Source organism: Brienomyrus brachyistius, chromosome 7, assembly GCF_023856365.1.
Source record: "Brienomyrus brachyistius isolate T26 chromosome 7, BBRACH_0.4, whole genome shotgun sequence".
NCBI lineage: Eukaryota > Metazoa > Chordata > Actinopteri > Osteoglossiformes > Mormyridae > Brienomyrus > Brienomyrus brachyistius.
The window spans coordinates 16090214-16111489 of NC_064539.1; the positions used below are offsets into that span (position 1 = coordinate 16090214).

Genomic DNA, 21276 nt, shown 5'->3' on the forward strand with positions numbered 1-21276 from the left:
TGACAAACCCAGACGATTCTCCTTTAAAAAACATTAATATCTTTGTGTAGCACATTTCAGGTGTGAATATGATGTCAGTCAACAAGAATCCAACCAAGCCAAGATCTCGCCGGCATCCAGTTTTAGACATTTATATTTTACTCATTTTTGGTATGACTTTATATTACAGTAGTGTACACCTAGTCACTGGTGAGCTGGTGGTTTTCATGGTTCACAACTTATCATTGTCATTTTTAATCGTGCCAATACAATTCTATTTCAACTGTGGGGAACTGCTAGAAAACATTATCTAATAGGTAAAGTTTGCACCTAGTCAACTTTAACATTTATAAAGATATACAGGTATTTACCAATGGGATTGGTACGTAGTCAGGTGTGTTCAGGTGGACAAATATAGGGATTAATCCATCACGAATGATGATATGACAGTGTACCTTCACATGAGCATGCCACATGATATATGCAGTTTCTTGATCCCATTGCTTTTCTAATCAGTTTTTGATTTCATCCCAAATTTCCAAATTTCTTTTGCAAACATATTTGGTCATGTCTGATTTCTAATGTCAGTTTTTATGTAAGGCCTCTGAGTGAGGGATATGTCTGGATGTGTTTCATACTCAAAACTGACATTGCCGCTCCTTGGGGTGTCAAGCTGTCAAAATTTCCACCCTCCCCCACCCCAGATACGGCTGATCGGCCACATGTTCTCTGAGGAATGCAGAGCTCTGAAGGGAGGCAAGTTTCCTGGGGCCTGGGGGCCACAACACAGGGCAGTAGGACAAGCAGGCCTGGGCCTGTGAAGGCAGAGCGAGGATTACCAGCGAAGCCACATGATAGGACAGCGCAGAAACCGGGTAACCGCGTCAGAGCTGACAGCCAATCTGATTAGCGAGGATTACCAGCGAAGCCACATGATAGGACAGCGCAGAAACCGGGTAACCGCGTCAGAGCTGACAGCCAATCTGATTAGCGAGGATTACCAGCGAAGCCACATGATAGGACAGCGCAGAAACCGGGTAACCGCGTCAGAGCTGACAGCCAATCTGATTAGCGAGGATTACCAGCGAAGCCACATGATAGGACAGCGCAGAAACCGGGTAACCGCGTCAGAGCTGACAGCCAATCTGATTAGCGAGGATTACCAGCGAAGCCACATGATAGGACAGCGCAGAAACCGGGTAACCGCGTCAGAGCTGACAGCCAATCTGATTAGCGAGGATTACCAGCGAAGCCACATGATAGGACAGCGCAGAAACCGGGTAACCGCGTCAGAGCTGACAGCCGATCTGATTAACCAGGATTACCAGCGAAGCCACATGATAGGTCAGTGCAGAAAGCTGGTCAGAAAGTCCCCAGGGTATAGTACACACCGTATTATCGGTGGAAACTAAGGCCGAAGCCATGAGGGTTACCTCCTCACTGGGTCCAGATTACACAGGCACAGTTTAGATGTTTATCATTCAGCCTCGTGAAGAGAACCTGTTTATTTTGCCTCGTAGCAGCTGATCAGCAGCAATAGCAGATATTTACCATATCAGAGCGGATGTTGTGCTGCTGTAATCGTTTGTGCTGCTTTGGGTTGGTTTAAGAAATTTCTTGGCAGGCTTGAGTTTTCCATTTCCATTCTCTCCCCAATGTCCCCAGGTTTCATCCAATCTGAATGCCGGCGGGATCTTTTTATAGATTGAAAGTTTTAAGTACTAAGTACCGAGAATTTAATTGAATCTAAAAAATGTTTCTTTGGTGTCACCGTTTACCAAATGAGACGTACGCCGACAAGATTGTTGGCTTCTAACCGTGTTAGTCAAAAACCAGGTTAAAGACCAGGGCCCGGTTTATCGAAACCTTAACGCTATGTCATTCGTAAGTTCTATCTAACACAGAGCTTACGAACAACGTAGAGTTAAGAAGGTTACGAAGAACTGGGTCTGGGATAGGCTGCTATCTCGTTGGCACCCAGAATAGGATGATTGGTTATTGAAACCAGATAGATGGATGAGTACTACTTGAATGTCAAATACTCCTCCATTTTCTGCAATAGCTCCATTAAGTTTATTTGGATATTTTTTTCTGATCTTGCTGCATTCAACAATCCAAGTAATATGCATTTAATAAGAAGATGGCATGAAGCAGGCGGCAATGTGATGTAGCGTGTGGCTCTGTAGCGTGTGGCTCCGTAGCGTGTGGCTCCGTAGCGTGTGGCTCCGTAGCGTGTGGCTCCGTAGCGTGTGGCTCCGTAGCGTGTGGCTCCGTAGCGTGTGGCTCCGTAGCGTGTGGCTCTGTAGCGTGTGCTGTGTGCTCCTTTCTCACCTCTCATACTGTGTGTGTGCTGTTCCCTTTGTGGGGGTTTCTCTCCAGCTACTCAAAAACATGGCCAGTGTTTCCTGTGATTGGCCCTAGACTCGCCGTGATCCTGTCTGGATAGGCTACACAAAACAAGCTCTTTAAATATACCACATCTGGTATGTAATTCGCTAGTCGCCGGTGAGCGAGTTTGTAGTTTTCATCTTGCATCAGCACCACTTAACACGCATTGTCATTTTTAACAGTGGTGATGAAACTCTATTTCGACTTTTGGAACCTCCTGGAAAATTACTCATGATAATTAAGGATTTGTTTAGGAGCTCAGTTCATAACTTAATTCCCATTTTGAATATGATATGGAAGCATTCCTCTGCGAAAGAGGAACAAAGACTGTTTAAAAATGCACCAAGATGGGGTGCAGTACCCGTCGCAGCACTGTCTCTCTGCAGTTGGTCACGGACTGCATGTGGCGACTGCAGCTAAGTCACACTTGCCACGCTGCTCTTCAGCTGTGAAATGGTTCAAATCAGTTTGCGATGCCAAAGTAAACTGTCATATTTCCTGCACCACTTATCCACCAGGAAAAAGTGTGAATTGCCTTCCTGGCTGCACCTAATCTGCCAAGTACCATCTCACCAAAACGTCCACAGCTCCCTCTGTGAGAAGGCAACGACGGGGCCGGAATTTAGGCTCAGCAAGTGCACCAGCCCTGGTGTGAACTGGCTATCGGTGAAACAACCTGTCTGCCGTGCACTCGGCACTTACACAAGGTCTTTCACCACAACCAAGTCTTTACTCTAAGAAATCAATTTATTTTTTAAGGTTTCAGTCCAGTGTGGTCTTTAATTTTTTCATTTTAAATATTTTATTGGCTCATTGTGTAATACAAATGTATCATTTTATGTCGTTCTTGTTATTGAAAATGAATTAAGGGTACAAACAAAAGATTTTTAAGGATGTTATGGTTGGATTATTTTAATATATAACAATTGTTGTGTTCAGTTTAACTTAATTTTCCATAGGTCTCAATTCTCAGATTTTATAATCCAGAGGATTTAAATAATCGGTAAATCCAACAGATGGTTTATTTTTTTTCTCAGTGAAGTATAACGCACAGCATAATCAGCCTCAGCAAGGGTTGCGTGAGGTGTGCAGTTTATAGCGCACAGTAAAAACTGAACACTTGAGCATAACATGCTTGTTTAGGAGAGGAGTAAATATGTGTTTATAAAACATGTAGCCTACATTTGAAGGGTATTTGACATGGTATATTTGATTTTCCATGGAGATGTTAGGGTGGTAATGTAAATCAAAAAAAGGGACACTCAGAGCTAACTATAACTATTAGTTGCCATGACTAATCTCGGCATAGATTCCAAAACCGCCCTGATAAAAACGGCAATTAACGATCTTAACACACGAAACGGTGGGAGCGGCAGATACCTTTCCAAGTATCTCCTGATTTGCTGTAACGTCACCAGCCGCCTCCCTCGACCGGGAAGTAATGCTGGCCTGTGTATAAAACGGTGGATATGAATGGATGTCTACTATGCTAAAACACGCTACATTTAGCTGTAGGTCCCTCTAGGTAAATGATTGACATTTGTACGTCATAATCTGACGTTTCACTATTACTGTATGCACTTAAATGCGCTATTTCCAAGTCCAGTTGATAAGCAACGCTGTTTGAAACTTGCGTGTATAAATCCACCAGAAAGGCCAGAGTGATGATGGTGGTTTGCGCTGATGTTTCTTAAATGAAATAAATGAAATGAAGCAGTTTGGTCTTTCAGCGTGGCGATGACGATACAAACGTATGGAGTGCAGGCATGTCCACTTTTGGGATGGATCACTCATAAAAGGACGTGACAAGGTAGCTCCCTAACAATGAGCAGGAAGAGTTGAATTACAACTCTCTTATTTTACTTTATCATTGGATTATGCAATTAACTTATTTTTTTCCTTAAAATTTTATGGAATATAATGCAGTCGGCCAATTTCACCAGGGTATATGGCCTATATAATACATGTATTTTTCGGAATGTGCAGTACGAAGGACAGAGACCTTGGGAAATGGAGCGCTGTCCTTTTAAATGCGATGTGTGCGATTTGGGCGGAGGGTGTGTTTGAAACGCAGCACATTATCCCCGGGGTGTATCCGATCCGAGCCGAGCCGAGCCGAGCCGGGAGCCCGGCCCCGAACACCGCCGCTTCGCACGTTTGTGCTGGTTTTAAAACAGTCGCGTACAGGGATAAGATCACTTAAAGAGAAATGGCCACGTTTTTGGAAACCCGCACCTTCGGGGATCAGCGATTCTTTCCGGGTTGCAATGTTTCTTCGCTTTAATAAACCGTAAGTGCTTATCGCTTTTTGTATGTTGTACTTAAATGGTTTATAGTTACAACAATAACATTTACCTTATGCGCTAGTACTTGTTATCTTAAGGAGAGAAGGAAAATTACCTTACTTTGTTTTCAGTTGCTTTTGAGGTTTATTCATGATATTATATGCTTTGATTTATTCCTTACAAATTGGCTCACTGACTTGCGCGATCGGAGTTTTAATATCAAATGCGATACCTGATTTAATGGATATACTTCCACGCCATGGATGATGTTATGGAAATGCAAGAATTGCAGTAATAGAAAGCATACTGGTGGAGGTGTAACATGGTGTTTCATCGCGGTGAAAGTGAACAAAAAAATGTATAACCGGCAATGCACTGAAAATGCGTTTCTATGTTTTTATATTTTTTTAACGCTGCGGTGCATGGTTAATCTTTGCGGTCCGGCTAGGGGATATCTTTGAAAAGTGAAATATCAGCTGGACAAAATGCCCGCATTATCCTTCCGTGCGCGATCCGGGTTGGTTAATTATCTAGCGGTGCCGTGGCGAAGGGGGGTATTTAATACTTCGTTTGCTGGTACCATCCCGTCTGTGCGGACACTTCTCATGCAGCATATCTATCGGGGAGCCAGGGGTGGGATGCTGGTCAGGGATAAAATAATCTCGGTTGCAAATGAGTGTAGCCCTGCTGTTACCAGCCCCAGAGCCGGCTCCTTCGTCACACTACGCAGAAAGACTTTTGCGAAGCAGGGGAATCGTATCGCGTATATTCATGTCTGTCTTACAGTACACCTTCTGCTGTAACAAATGTGCGCAGCTGTCGTCTTACGTGGACAGGTAAGCCTTAGGTACAGTTCTGGGTACCTTGATCGGAAGGGACCGATCGCAGTCCTCAGCTGCTTTTATCATAAATCAGACATGAAATTAATATGGCATGCAGCTAGGGCTGTCTCCTAAAGTCCTTCATATTACCAGCATTTTAGTTGCTGTCGTGAGCAGTATGACCCTTGCGTACTTGCCTTATTGCGTAGTTCCCTGTATGTGAATTATTTTTTTACGTTTTGTATTTTTACTTTGCCTTCTTTGATTAAAGTTACCATGCACGGTCTTAATATAGTAGCTGCGTAATACTAAGTAGTCGACTGTTGTGCATGTCTGCATTGCTGTTTAATTGAGGGGGGGATTCAAGCTTAAACGAAAGATTGCTTGATAGCAATTTCCCACTGCGTTTCTTGTAACCACGGACGCAATTTTCTTTAGTGGCTTGGATTGGTTATACTGAGTGTTGTCATGTGGCTCAGTTGAATTTATTTCACTTCGAATTTGTTTCGTTATTTACTTCTAAATAATTCAGTCTTTATAAATGCCTTCTGAAATTCACTGCTAAATTTGCATTTTGTTGCAGATCTCTTCAGTAGTCCCAAACAGTCCAGAAAATGTTATCTCTGCAGTCAGTCAGGGAAGCAGAAGACAAGTGCATGTGAAATCTGAACAATATTCTGTGATTAGAATAATTAAAAAAATAAAATTTTGTCACTGATCACAGATAAATTCTATGTTCGACTGCCTTTTTCTCTTAATATTGTTTCACAGATCCATTGTACTTACTGTGTCCTGTCCTGCCTTGTGTTTGCAGATCGCAGGTCTTATCTGTATCTCAACATTTTATGAAAAAGCCGAATAAGCTGAAGAACCCCCCACCCCCCAATTTTCATCTCTGATCAGTCCGTTCTGTGTGTCTGGTATCAGGCCCCTCTATTCGCTGTGCCCCTGCATGTGTCTTAAAGATGGAGTGAGCGCTGCAGAGCTTGCAGGACCGTGCTCAGGTTCCAGTTTGTGGAATGGTGCATATTTACTAGCAAGCCGCCGGGACGGCGCCTGTCTGTAGGGGGCGCCTGTACAGTCGCCTATCAGAGGGAACATCAGTTGCAATGACCTGCTGAAGAACCTCTGGTCACAAGCAGCTTATGGTAGCTCATGTGGGATTCAGCCTTTGCGCAGAAAGACTTTTGTCAGTGGCTGAACTGTATGGAAATCTACCAGATTTACGGTATATGTACTGTGTGATAAGCTGGTTTTTTGTTTGTTTAGTTTTCATTTTGATGCACTTCCATGAGGGGCCTTTAGGGACCTTACTCAGAATTACCATATATGTGAAATCATGCATTAACATATGTGAAACCAAAATCCTTCACATAGTGAACTGAAAATTGCACACACTTACAATTGAAAGCATTGTACACGACTGAAAGGCTCTCACATAATCAACTGAAACACTCACATATAAACAACTGAAAATATATTCATTCGCACAAACAACTGAAAAGCTCTCACAAACACTAGTGAAACCTTACACACATACTACTGAAACGCTTTCACACACACTAGTAAAAGGTGTTTACATACACAACCGAAAGTGTCATCTTTCCTAGTGTGTGTGAATGCTTTTCAATAGTGTGTGTAAAAGTTTTAACTAGTTTTTGAGAGAGAGAGTTTCAGCAGTATGTGTGAATGTGTTTCACGTTACCACGTTATCTCACGCGCAACAGTGCTTTGGGACGTGGAGTTTAGACAGGAGAAGAAAAAGGTAAAAGGTAAGTCAATGAGATTAACCGTTATTGTTAGATTCGGCAGTTTAAGGGAAAGTTAAAATAACCTTAATTTACACTAGTGTTTGTGAGAGCTTTTCAGGTGTTTGTGTGAAAGCGTTTCAGTGGAATCTGTGGAAGGTTTCACTAGTGTTTCAAATGATTATGTGAAAGTCTTTCAGTCGTGTGTGTAAATGCTTTCACCTTTAAGTGTGTGCAACTTTCAGTTCACTATGTGAAGGATTTTGGTTTCATATATATATATATATATGTGCATGCATGGTAATTCTGAATAAAATTCCTAACGGCCTCTCATACACTTACGTCTGTGTGCTAAGGATGTTGGCATTCCAGACAGGGCCTGTGTGACATATAGCAGGCTTCAGGCTTTTCCCTGTATTTCATTGGAAGATGGATGGATGGATGGATTTGGGTAAATACTTACCTTTGAAAAGGGAGTCAGTCATACCATTCACAAATGTTTGACTAACTAATTCAGATCAAACTGTTTATATCTGCTGTGGAAACCTGGTTACAGTCTGTCAAGCTGTCAATCTCTGCTGCATGATTATTTATATACACATATATATATATATATATATATATATATATATATATATATATATATATATATATATATATATATATAATCTGACTGAGACTAACTGACTTGCTGTGAGGAAGAATACCATGTTAGCTGGGAATAGGAGTGGAAATGGACCCAACAGAGATTAAAAACAAATGGCATCTGTTGTGGCCTCTTTAGCACAAGAGAAAACACCTAAGAAAAAAGAAAGGGGATCGAGGAAACGGCAACAGTAGGGATCTAATACCAAGGAAAAGAGAACTGATCGTGTGCCAACTGTCGTACAATTTCCGTCATATCACATGCCAGCAATATTATGCCAAAGATCATTCAACGCAGATTAGAGTCCAAATTGCCGGCTTTATAAGCTCAATTCACAAAAGGCCAAGGAACAAGAAACATCACTGCCAGCCTACAAAGGATATTCAGAAAAACCCAGGAATGCCAGAAGGAGGTCAACATGTGCTTTATTAATAACTACAAAGCCTTTGATTGTATTGACCATTTCAAACTGTATTACCAGGCAAATGGGTGTACCAGACGCATTTTAATTGTCTCTATGTGGAATCTCCACACTGGAGAAGTCAAAATTATGACAGAATATGAAGAGTGAGTGTTCCCTTTTTGGTAGAGGAGCTGGACAAAGGTACATTTTCACCATCTCTATTCAACCTGCTGTGTGAGTGGAGTTGTACTGGAAGGGTCGTTAACCCCAAAGGATCCAAGAGTCAAGAAGTGTTACAGACTGGCACTACAATGAAGGAACTAGAACTAGCTTGAAGTGCTGGGGTGTCTCTCAGAACAGAGATGAGGAGTATTCTGGGTGTGATATTTTCCGGCTCTAAATTGGAGTGAAGAATCGTGACAGGAAGTGTGTCAATGTCTTTGAACTTGGGTGCTTCTGAAAACTTTTATGAAATCTGTGGACTGTAAGGGTGGCAGCAAGGTGCTCATCTGTCAACACTGTTGACTTGTACCTGCATGGTCGTGGGGCTGAAATCCCACCTCTGCTCTGTGTGGGGAGCTTGCATGTTCTCCCCATGGTGTGTGGGCTTTCTCCAGGTGCTTCAGTTTCCTTCAACAGCTCAACAACATTCAGTCAGGATAAATGATGTCTTTGTATTGCGCTAAAACATAATAGTGTGTATTTTCCCTGTAATTGACTGGAGCCCCATCCATGTTGTACCCCGGGGGTAGAATGCAGGCCACATAGAACCCATGTCAGCTGGAACCAATAAAATCTGTCATTCAGTTTGAATAATTAATGGATATCAGTTTTATATCATCAGTATCATTTGCATATGCAATAGCAGTTGTTAGAAATCTTTTATTTTTGAGGAAGCGATTGTGGAATTTTAGCTTCATATGCCACATTTGTGCAGTGTAATCACGCTATATGCTATATGAATGTTGGTAATGTTATCTGTTTTTCCTCCGTCAAGCTAATCTGTCCGTCCGCTAGTAAAGTGGAGGGGGTGGGAATTCAGCCATTCTGTCCCTACCACTTCAGTGACTCTCAGCTTCAGTCACAAAGACATCATTCTAGGCAGTGGCTTTTTTTAATAGGTCCCTGTTATGGTATTGAAGCCTGTTAGCTGTTAGCTAGCCAGATTGCTGTCCTTTCACATGCTCCTTAGCAGTCTTGTCATTAATGACCTACCATGGGGGCAGACAGAGAAAAACAAGAGTCTGCCTCTGCCCTTGCTGCGTCGCAGTGGGTGGCAAGGGAAAGCGATCGCACGTGTCCCTCACCATGCTAACTCACTAACTCTCCTGTTAGCCTCGGGAGTTGGTAAAGGCCACCCATTGCACAGAGGCAGTCTTTTCGTCTTTCTGTTTTATGTTTGATTCGCTTACTGCCTGTGTGTTAATGTGTTTACCTCGCGGATCCTCACCTGTTGTGACAGTGTTTTGCGTAAGAGGTTTGACATCACCTTCCACCTTGCTGAAGGCACCTCTTTAACAGCATGAAACGGGCCAGGATGTTGGAATTGCTCTGTTAGAAGAATTTTGAGACATTTGCTGTAGGTATGTTTTGTCCCTTAGAACTTGGAACCCTCCTTCCTGTTTTTTATTATTGGACCAAAAATGCTCCCTCCCAGTAACTTAATCACTGCATTCCTGCTGTAGTAGCTTACAAACCCTAACCCTTCACAGGGTATAATTATTTAAAACCATTCAACAAATAATACATTTTTTGTGGCATGTTTTTGAAATCGTTTTACCTGTCAAGTATTGCTTCACAATCGTTTTATGTATAATTTATAAAGAAAGAAATTATTAGAGACATATAAAAAAGATTCTTTTACAGCCCGTCTGAACAATATTTTATAAATATAATCCAAAAATGCTTGAGTTGAGTTAAGTCCATTTTGTTTGTGTTGACTTTCCTGAATTTCACCTTCCTGAAAGAATTGCATTGCATTGATATTTTCTAGTGACCAAATCTGGATGAGTCAGTGTTGTTGTTGATTTATTCTTTTGTAATGAGTCAGTGACGTGATGGTGTGTCTTGGGGGTGCGTCTGTGCCCTCAAAGCCCAGGACTGTGGGGGGTGATTGATGCTGTGGCTCTGTGAGCAGAGTTTGCATCTTCTCCCAGTGTCTGTGTAGATCTCCCCTGGGTCCCTTGCTTCTCTCTCATTGTTCAAAGGCATATTTCTTATTTATGTGTGTGTGTGGGGGGGAATCTACCAGGAAAATTTCTTGCATATTTTGTGTTTGCTGATGTCTTTTAATTTTGTATAGTTATCACCCTCTTGCTATGTCTAGCTGGGTTCCCAGGATGCAATGCGTTGATTTTATTCGGTCTTGTCTTTCCCCTTGGGCTTGTAAACTCCCTGGCAGTGGGACTTCATTTTCCCTTCTCAAGGATGACATCACTATTATAAAGCAAAATAATAAACATCCCATCTGTCTAATCATTCCACATTTATACATTCGAAGGTAAGAGGTATTACTGCTTCACAGGTAAGAAAGCCGGAAAGTGTCTCTGTCACTGTCTTGTTGAGCTTCTATTCCAAATCAATTGTGTTTTGATAATGAAGAATAATTTTATTCATTTCTTTTAAATTAACCATAGCTAAATTGTTTTAGTATTGAAGTCACATATACTAGTAGCTGAATGTTGAATCGGCTAAATACAGGCAAATAATTACAGTCTGACATGTAAAGCCGGGTTCCTCCCAGCCCCCGGGGGTCGGTGTTTTTTCTCGACTTTCCGTTTTTGCTCAGACGTGCCTTTGCTAGGAAGGCTCGCTAACCAGCAGCTCGATAGCTGGGTGGCTCCGAATAAACCTGCACGCGGTCTCTGTTTTGAAGCTGCTGTGTAGTCAGACTGCTTTTGTAAAACGGGGGGGGGGGGGGAGGGGGGGGGTTTAATCGGCATCCCCCGCCATGCGGAGGCGAACACAGGCTGTTCTGGAAACAAAAAAAAAAAAAAAATGTGGCTCAGAAACACAGCACCCAGCAAATAAAGCCAACTTTACTCCTGGGGGGAGGGTGGGGAGAGAATTGCTGTGAGCCTCTCAGTTCCTCGGGGATTTGTTATGTTGAATACACATTGGGGGGGGGGAGAGCTGAGCCAGTGGACTTCCATGGCGGCCTGGAAAAGCAGTGTGTGGGAGGTGGCTAGTCTGAACAGACAGTCTGACAATTGGCAGCGGCGTCAGTCATCCGGACAGGCGGCCGCTTGTGTCCGGGTGGCTTGACACGCCGATGGCCAGCATGCAAGGTCTCCACAAGCCAACCAATCACCAGCAGCAGATTCTGCCTCTTGACCGTCACTTCGAGAGCCAGAGAAGATGATGTATAGCTGCCAGACAAGTAGAATGGGATAATTACATCTTTATTGTGTTCCACAAGCAGCCAAATGGCAAATGATTTCCAGATCCTGCGATTCACCTGACACCGTGAGATCTCCATGACTCCGTGTGTCGTCATGGAAGCCGTGTGGAGGTTCTCTGTGGGCCAGGAGGCCTGGCCTGTTTGGGGACGGGGGGGGTTATCCTTCCGTGGTGTCTGAAAACTGACAAGGTCACCAGGAGACCAAAGTGCCGCTAGCCAGGAATCGACTGATCCGTGTTATGAAGTGTTTATTGATTTTCCCCAAGCGTATTAAAAAGGGGGGGCGGCACCCCCCAGACATATCCATGGCCTGCTGATGTGCGAGCTGCATGTTGCCGGGGTGATACTGACACCTGCCGAATTCGACAGTGACTTGGGGGGGGGGGGGGGGTAATTATCTAGCTCTCATCTGCTTTTAGTCCAGAACTTGATTTTAGGAAGCCGCACAAAAGAAATAAATAAGCGAAAAGTCATGGCTGCACAGGAGCTGCGAGCGCAGGATGGTGTAGCCACGGAGAATTGGCGCATTTTTAACACCGGGTGGCTTTTCACACGATTTTGCATTTCATTAAAGCTTTATAGAAATGTAATAGCAGCTTCCTAACAGTGAAAGTGATAAACAGCACCAGTTTCCCACAGCAGCATGTCGTAGCTGTGCAGGACACGGGCTGCAGGGGCCAGGCTCACAGGACCCCGGCTCACTGGGACCCGGCCATAGCTCACAGGAGCCTGTCTCACAGGCGCCCGGCTCACAGGGGCTCGGCTCACAGGCGCCCCGCTCACAGGGGCTCGGCTCACAGGCGCCCTGCTCACAGGGACCTGGCTTACTGGGGCCCAGTCCAACACAGGGGCCCTTTCTGGCTTGCTTCTTGGATGGGCCTAACCTTAGACATCCAATGCAGCATAACGGGTTGCACCTTGAGAAATGGGCTGGCTGCATTAGAACCCCCAGCTGCCCACGCAGCCCTGTTTCTCATGTGTTTATATCAGATGCATAAGTGGTGGAGTCTTGAATACCTCATTCAAATTCATTCTTCTTTTCTCGCACGCAGGCCAGATGTTCTTCAGAAGATTTAAATGGCAAAGCGCTGGATTCTAATTAAGGTCTGACCTTTTAAGTGGTCAGATTCTTACGTATTTCAGACTAAAGTACATTTTTTCTCGGAACTCGTTTATGTTTTAAAATGAAGAGGTTAATAAGATTTTGTCCCCCGTTTAGCCTGATACCTGCTGGCGTGTCGAAATTAGAGGCCTGCTGTCTGATTACAAATGATTTATTTGATATCAGTGACATTTAATCATATTCTGAACCATATACACGTACTCTTGTGTAATTTGTATATTTCTGCCTTGTTAAAAAATCGGTTTGTACAGGCGCAGTCATCAAAGAACATGAAAATGCTGTAAATATAAAATAGTGAAAAGGCTATCCATGAAATTAGCTAGCTCCAGCTGACGTAGCTTGGAAATTTCTTGAAGGACTTACTCATTTTTGACTTCGCAGCACAGAATGAAGAGGATAATTCCATCCACTTCCTCCCATCTGCTGCCAGGGAGCTTTTTTTTAGCACATCTTATGGATTATTGCATGCAGATACTGATTTTTTTCAGTGGCTGAATTACATTGCATTAGTGCAGATCCTCTGTGATGCCTAAACATTCAGTGCTAAATGTGAGCCTTTTTAAGTGTGAGAAATCTATTAAAACCCTGCATTGTACGTTAAATGTTTTTATAGTGGAGAAAAATGTTTTCGAAAATTAGAAAAGTATCAAAAAATGAACAAGCCTGTTTTTGAAATTTGCTAATTTGCCCAATATATTTTCAGATCATATATGATATGATGGATATGCATCATCAGTATTTAACTAAGGTGATCCAGTGAGCTTAGGCTGGTGAACGTCACCTTATCAAACTGTGCCAGCCGTCTGCAAGAAGACAGCGGGCTGGAGCTCAAACCAAACATCTGCATGACATCTTGGCATTTTGTGTTTACCTGTCTGGGCTTCCCAGCCTCAGACCTGAAATGGCGACGGGGTGATGCTGGTGATGCTGGTTCACTGTGGAATCTGACCCCTAAGAATACAATGGCATTACAGGCAGAATTCTGTGCTTATCTAATCTCGAACTCCCAAAATTTCTTGCCTCATCCTCTCTCTCTGCAGTCCTTAGAAATATTTTTTTGGAACATAAATGTGAAAAACCATAGTAATTTTTACTCTTGATTTTTATGCACATGATTATATTCATGAATATAAACATGACTGTAATCAGCTGTAAATCAGTGTGATCTGCACATAGGGAATAGCCGTATCTTCGTTGCATGTGGATCAGTAAAACGCTGCAGGGTTCGCTCCACACGCAGCGGTAACTGCGAGTAATGCAGTGCATCTCTGCACACCCTGCCTGTGCTCACAGACACACCACTCTTTCACTTTGGGATTCCTATGAATTGCTGGATGTGTTCGTCGTCCATGCTGGCCTTCTCGGTGGCCACTTGCCGTCCATCATGCATCCCCTCAGACCCCCCTATCTCCACTCCGGGGCCCCTAAGATATGAGACAGGAGAAGCGGGCACTGTCAGCTTGGCTCAGCTGAAACGGGAACTTACAGATTGTGATGATAAGTCCAATTTAATTAGATGGGCGACAAAGATGAACTGGGAAGGTCTGACAGCCGGAGCCCAAGAGGCACTTAACTCTCCTGATTCTGGAACCATTGGTCTGGGCCGTGCTGAAGGTCATGATATTGAGGTTGCAAGGAGATAAATAAAATAGTCAGGTCATTTACATAATGGCTGTCCGTCCCCAAGGTCGAATGTCTTCCTGTCCTCTTCCATGTACCCAAACATCTAATGGGATCTTATCAGAAACTCAGAAAAGAATGATCCTTTTGAGAATATTTCCTAGTGCCTATCATTTGTGCTGTTTCTAACTTTAAGGGCCACAAAAAAAGCTGAAAAGGCAGGTAAGCATTGCCAAGCACTTGTTTTAAACCTTTTCAAGGCTTAGAATCTCCCTGGTGCTTCCATTATTGTTATCATAGGACAAGAGAGGAAATGACTGATGCTCCTTCAGCAGCAGTATGGCAGCAGCATCCTTTCCGGGATACAGCTTCAGGTTGCAGGTCACCGCAGTCGCTGCACGTAGGCTTAAGCACGGAGGGATTGTGTCCCGGCTTCGTGCTGCCTGCAGACTGTCGCCACCTTCGGCTCCCCCACCCCGGTCCCATTTCAGTCTCCTTTTATTGAGAGTATTTTCATTGCTACGTTCAACAGAAGAGCTTCTCATTGGAGACTTGGGATGCTGTCTTTTCGGTTTAAGATTGATGGTTCCTGGCATTTTGTGACACCATCTCAACCTACATGCAATAAACAGACTTGCGGAAATTGACCCATTAAAAATATCTTTTAGAACCATAAAGAATCACATCTTAATACACAAGTGTGTTTGTCTTGAGTAAGACATTATACTTTTTTTTTGCCGACCAACTCGATCTCAGTGTCTGAATGTACTGAATGCTGCAAGAATTTCATATTGCTTTAAGTATATTTGTGCATATGGTGTGTGATCTGAAAACAGTGTTTGGTTTTGAGCAAAGATAAAATAGTTTCAGCAAATGTGCTTTAACAATTCAGAAGAGCTGTTAAGAAAATGGCACAAGCTGTACGGTGCTCTCAAAGGCTTTAGGCTCAACTTGGAAATCCCTGAGAAATCACTGACACTGCACCAGTAAGGAAAGGTGTTAAGCAGCTTAAGCATATTTTATGTGTGTTAATCTATAAAGCTGTGTGTTAGGTGTGAGCCATGCTACAGACAAGCTTTGGGAGAGGCAGCTGGTACTATGTCCGTATCACTCCTATTTTCAAACCATTTACTGTAAAAAGTGGCCGTCATTGCACCTGTCAGCGGCCACTATGTGTATCCCATGAGCTTTCCCTGGATACAGCACTTACATACAGCACTTCATGGTAACTGGTACTACTATTTTAAACGATTTTTAAATGATTTTAAAAAGGACCCAGCAAATGTGTCCTTGCGAGGCCCATCCGGGCTTTTGTCTGGAAGTGTGGACTAGGGCCAGACCACACCAAACCTAAATGGGTCCATTGCAGGCTGTGATGAAAGTAATGATATTGCAAAACACTGTATTAAAAGCACTTTTTTAAATGAATCTTTCAATAGACTGTACATTGGCTATAGAATTTATAACTTTAAAATGATTTCATTCAACATTTCTTTCAACAGTGAACACACACACACACACAAAATACATTTTCACTTACCATGCAACATCATATTATTTATTTTAGAAAGCAATCTTTAATCTTGAATATCTGTCTCTTTCCGTTCCTCTCTCTTATACACACAGAGTTGGACCCAGTGATTCCATCCCAGACAGAGAATGAGAACTGAATGCCTTGCATGTGATTTAATAAGAAACATATACAGACTGAACGATTCTCATGTTTTCATGGCTTTTGGTAGCTAATAGGAAGCACGAAGTAGGATTTCTAATTACATTTGCTGTTACATTACAAATAGCCTATTAATTGTTTGATGTATGCATTATTGCACTACAGTTTTGTGAAAACAGATTAATGGAGCTACAGATTTAAATAAGAAAACCATGGTTTGTAAAAAGCATGGTTTGGAAAGACCATGGTTTATGACCAAGATTAAGGTTTAACTGTAGCATGATAAAACCAGTTATGGTTTCCATAGTTATCCAAAAAACCATGAAAAACGGCAGACCATTGTAAATCATTGGTTATTTAATCATAGTAAAACCATGGTTAATTTTCGTAAGGAACCTTCTGTTAACATGAGAAACACGAGCCTGAGCACTATACGGCGATCATGTAAAGGCGTAACTCTAAGAGGTGTAACTCAGAAAAATAACAATACAGACAATATTTAAACGGCACAAACTATTGAGACCGGTTCCGAGGCAAATGGGGGGCTAACTTAACGGCGGAGCCACGTACGTGACCATGTAAATAAGCAATATCTCTGCACTGAAGCAGCACAAAGGACAGTTTTAACGACACAAACGGTTGCGATCGGTTTGGTCGAAATCAGACGCAATTGGGAGGGAGGGGGGCAACGTTACAAACATTAATATCTCAGAAACTTAAGCAGCACAAATGACAGTCTTAACGGCACAGACCAGCATAAACGCAGCACACATGATTGCGGTCGGTCTGGTGCATTAATATCTCAGAAACTTAAGCAGCACAAATGACAGTCTTAACAGCACAGACCAGCATAAACGCAGCACACATGATTGCGGTCGGTCTGGTGCATTAATATCTCAGAAACTTAAGCAGCACAAATGACAGTCTTAACAGCACAGACCAGCATAAACGCAGCACACATGATTGCGGTCGGTCTGGTGCAAATCAGATACAAATGGGGGGGCTAACTTCACATGACCATGTAAACAAACAATATCTCAGAAAGTAAAACCGCACAAACAAAAATTTTAACAGTACAAACGCGGCACATACGATTGAGTTTGCTTGAAATCTGAAACATGGGGGCCAACTTCACGCAGGTGCCCGGACGCATGCCCTGGATTGTTGTGGTCCCACGCTGATGGCGTCAACTATTTCACCTCCATCCGCTGTCGTAGCTTGATGACGTCACATCAGGCTTTGAGGCCGAAATTTTTTTTAAAAGTTTGTTCTGATGCCATTTTGTCTGAGCCTGTTTTGTCTGAAGTCTAACGTACTTTTCCTGAAATCTGATGCTTTTTGATGTTAAGTCTGATGCCGTTTTGTCTGAGTCCGTTTGTTCTGATGCCGTTTTGTCTTAAGTCTGATGGATTTTTTTCCTGAGACCTGAGGATGTCCTAAAATGAACACCTTGGTTGTGATTAGAATAGGGCTTTGCCCATGGAAATGAAGGGACAGTCTCCACAAAATTATGAGTGTGTGTGTGTGTGTGCGCGCGTGCGTGTACATCTGCGTATGTGTGCACGTGCGTGTATGTACATCTGCGTGTGTGTGCGTGTATGTATGTGTGTATTTTGGTGCGGTGTAACAGAAATGCAGGCCATTGCACCTCTGTCCTCCATACTCATCTCTCTGACCCCCCTGCCACTGCAGGTCCCATCTGATGCCGAAACTGAAGGAATCTCGCTCCCACGAGTCTTTGCTCAGCCCCAGCAGTGCAGTGGAAGCTCTTGACCTCAGCATGGAGGAGGAGGTGGTGATTAAGCCTGTTCACAGCAGCATCTTGGGCCAGGACTACTGCTTTGAGGTGAGCCGATACCTGCCCCACCCAGCACCAGTCCCCTGCTCTCCCCCTAGCCCATCTATCCCATCCTAATTATACGCAAAGGTTTTCGGTGGTCACTGCTGGCGGCCTGCATCCGAGAGCCGGCCCGCATTTACCCCTCTCTGCTTTCTGCCTGATTTATTGTTAGTTGTATTGACCCAGTGCTCAGTCTGCCTCCAATTATCTTAAAACTGCAGGAGTGTCTGCCTGAGGAAGCCATTTACTCTGGCGGCCAAAACATTAAATATTTATCGCCGCTACTCCCATTTCATAAGCACCTCATACACAGCATCAGCGATTTGTTAGACGGTCAGGCTGCCTCATGGATCCTCGGCATCTCTCAGGCATCGTCGAGCTAGAAATTCAGGCCAGGAACGGTTGTTCTGTGAAGATGTCCCTTTTTTTTTAGCCTTTTTGGCTAAATTTAGTGCTTCTGAGCACAGAAAGCATCACTCACACGTCTTGTTAGTTGGTGACGAATTCACTCAGGAGGGGACTGATGTAACACTCTGGACTATAAGGGAAAGTGCTTTTCATGTCATGTCAAAAAATAAACACATCATCTGCGGGCAGATTGTTTTGACAGAATTTGTTTTAAGAACCGAGGCAAACAAAATGTGAACATTGGTCTTTACTGGAGTCTGTCGGCTCTGGTTCGGTGGCTCTTTACACACAAAGGTAGAGGCGGCCTCGGAGTTATGCTGCACCTGCTGCTTTGTCCCCAGGCCCCTGTAATAGCCAGTGTCCCCTCGCTCCGTGACTACGCTCTGTCCCCAGGCCCCCGTAATAGCCAGTGTCCCCTCGCTCCCTAACTACGCTCTGTCCCCAGGCCCCTGTAATAGCCAGTGTCCCCTCGCTCCGCTACTACGCTCTGTCCCCAGGCCCCTGTAATATCCAGTGTCCCCTCGCTCCGTGACTACGCTCTGTCCCCTGGCCCCTGTAATAGCCAGTGTCCCCTCGCTCCCTGACTACACTCTGTCCCCAGGCCCCTGTAATAGCCAGTGTCCCCTCGCTCCGTGACTACGCTCTGTCCCCAGGCCCCCGTAATAGCCAGTGTCCCCTCGCTCCCTGACTACGCTCTGTCCCCAGGCCCCCGTAATAGCCAGTGTCCCCTCGCTCCCTGACTACGCTCTGTCCCCAGGCCCCCGTAATAGCCAGTGTCCCCTCGCTCCCTGACTACGCTCTGTCCCCAGGCCCCCGTAATAGCCAGTGTCCCCTCGCTCCCTGACTACGCTCTGTCCCCAGGCCCCCGTAATAGCCAGTGTCCCCTCGCTCCCTGACTACGCTCTGTCCCCAGGCCCCCGTAATAGCCAGTGTCCCCTCGCTCCCTGACTACGCTCTGTCCCCAGGCCCCTGTAATAGCCAGTGTCCCCTCGCTCCCTGACTACGCTCTGTCCCCAGGCCCCTGTAATAACCAGTGTCCCCTCGCTCCCTGACTACGCTCTGTCCCCAGGCCCCTGTAATAGCCAGTGTCCCCTCGCTCCCTGACTACGCTGTCCCCTGGCCCCTGTAATAGCTAGTGTCCCCTCGCTCCCTGACTACGCTCTGTCCCCAGGCCCCTGTAATAGCCAGTGTCCCCTCGCTCCCTGACTACGTTCTTTCCCCAGGCTCCTGTAATAGCCAGTGTGATTGCCCCCCCCCCCCCAATCCATCAGATATGTGCAGTTGTGGCCGTGCTTCTTATGCGATGTGTGTGTCTTTGTGTGTGTGTGTGTGTGTGTGTGTGAAGGAGAGAGAGAGAGAAAGTGTGTTTGAGTGTGTGAGAGTGAGAGGAAAAAGTGTGTGTGTGAGAGAGACTGACAGAGGGCGTGTGGTTAAAGAGTTTGTTTAAATGTTTGTATTTATGTCAGCACCTTGAGATCTCCAAAGGGAGACAGAAAAACTGTGTGTGTGTGTGTGTGTGTGTGTGTGTGTGTGTGTGTGTGTGTGTGTGTGTGTGTGTGTGCGAGAGAAAGGGAGAGAGCACGTGGGTGACTGTGTGAATGGGAGGGAAAGAGTGTGTGCATGACGGTGAGTATTTATGTGTCGGAGTGTGAAAGCGTGTGAGACAGAGGGAGTGTCAGTGTGAAGACGTTGAGCTGCAGCTGAAGGCAGATCTCTCGTTTTTGTGAAAAGCGGATCAGAGCAGGACAGATATTTGTTGACGTCTCAGTTGAGCAGGTCGGCCCCCATTAGTGTAAATGTATTAAATGTGTGCTTGTGGCTAAACTTGCTGCTAGAGCGAACGGATCTGATTTAAAGTCGTCTGGCTGGCAATTTAAGAGAGATGGCACCCGGGGGGAGGGTCGCATGGCCAAAGCCAGAGCAGCGTGGTGGAGCCCCGAGGGCCCATCCTCCCTTTGTTTACATTGCTGTTTGCTCGCTGCCAGGGCTGCTGCCTGCCGGTACCCCATTTCCCGCCTGGCTGGGCCACCACGTTCCCCTACCTCTGGGCATTATCCAGTTCATTGCCTTGGTTGCTGCAAACGGGGGGGGGGGGGGGGGTGAGGGCATTTACAGGGAATTAGGGACTGTAAAAATGAGAGCCCTCTGCCATCTGGGCCGAGCAGTGGCTATGGAAACGACTGTTTCACTTTTGATTCGGAACAGGGGACACTGGGCAGAATTGCTGGTGACGCCTGTATTACTGATAGCTTTACAGGGTCATTGGGTAGATGCTTAATGCGTCCAGTTTTTATATAGTAATGACAGGGTCAATGGGCTGCACTCATAACCTGATGGATGCTAGTTCAAGTCAGAGAGGGACTGGGCTGTAGGCCTCACGAGCGAGGTACTTAACCTTGATGACTTTAGGAAAACCGTCCAGTTGTACGACTCGGTCTTAAACAATGCTGTGAAGAATAAAAATCCAGTGAGATGGTACTTTATTGATCTCTAGAAGCATTAGAACTGGAAAGGAATTTTATTTTCTAGTTTTAGTATATTTTTTATATTGTCTGCTTGTTTCAGGTGACCACCTCAACGGGAAGTAAATGTTTCTCCTGTCGCTCGTCAGCGGAGAGGGACAAGTGGATGGAGAATCTACGGAGAGCCGTGCAGCCAAATAAGGTGAGGAAGGAGGTGTGGTGGGTAACTTCAGTGATGGAGCAAGCGGGTAACCGCGGTGATGGAGCAGGTGGGTTACTCTGGTGAGGGAGCAGGCAGGTAACCCCGATGATGAAGTAGGTGGGTAACCCTGGTGATGGAGTAGGCAGGTAACCCCGATTATGGAGCAGGTGGGTAACCCTGGTGATGGAGTAAGCAGGTAACCCCGATGATGTAGCAGACGGGTAACCCTGGTGATGGTGGCATGTCGGGTAACCCCGATGATGGAGTAGGTGGGAAACG

The 21276-nt window shown here is 44.7% G+C and overlaps 1 protein-coding gene across 3 annotated transcripts in view; it reads left to right on the forward strand.

Annotated features, from left to right (window-relative positions):
- LOC125746828 (disabled homolog 2-interacting protein-like) overlaps positions 1-21276 on the forward strand; it is a 195749-nt gene that overhangs the window by 140814 nt on the left and 33659 nt on the right. For all 3 annotated transcript variants that reach the window (XM_049021351.1, XM_049021352.1, XM_049021353.1), the window contains 2 exons: positions 17778-17931; positions 20899-20997. In XM_049021351.1, coding sequence (XP_048877308.1) covers positions 17778-17931; positions 20899-20997 — 253 coding nt within the window. The remainder of the gene's footprint in view (positions 1-17777; positions 17932-20898; positions 20998-21276) is intronic.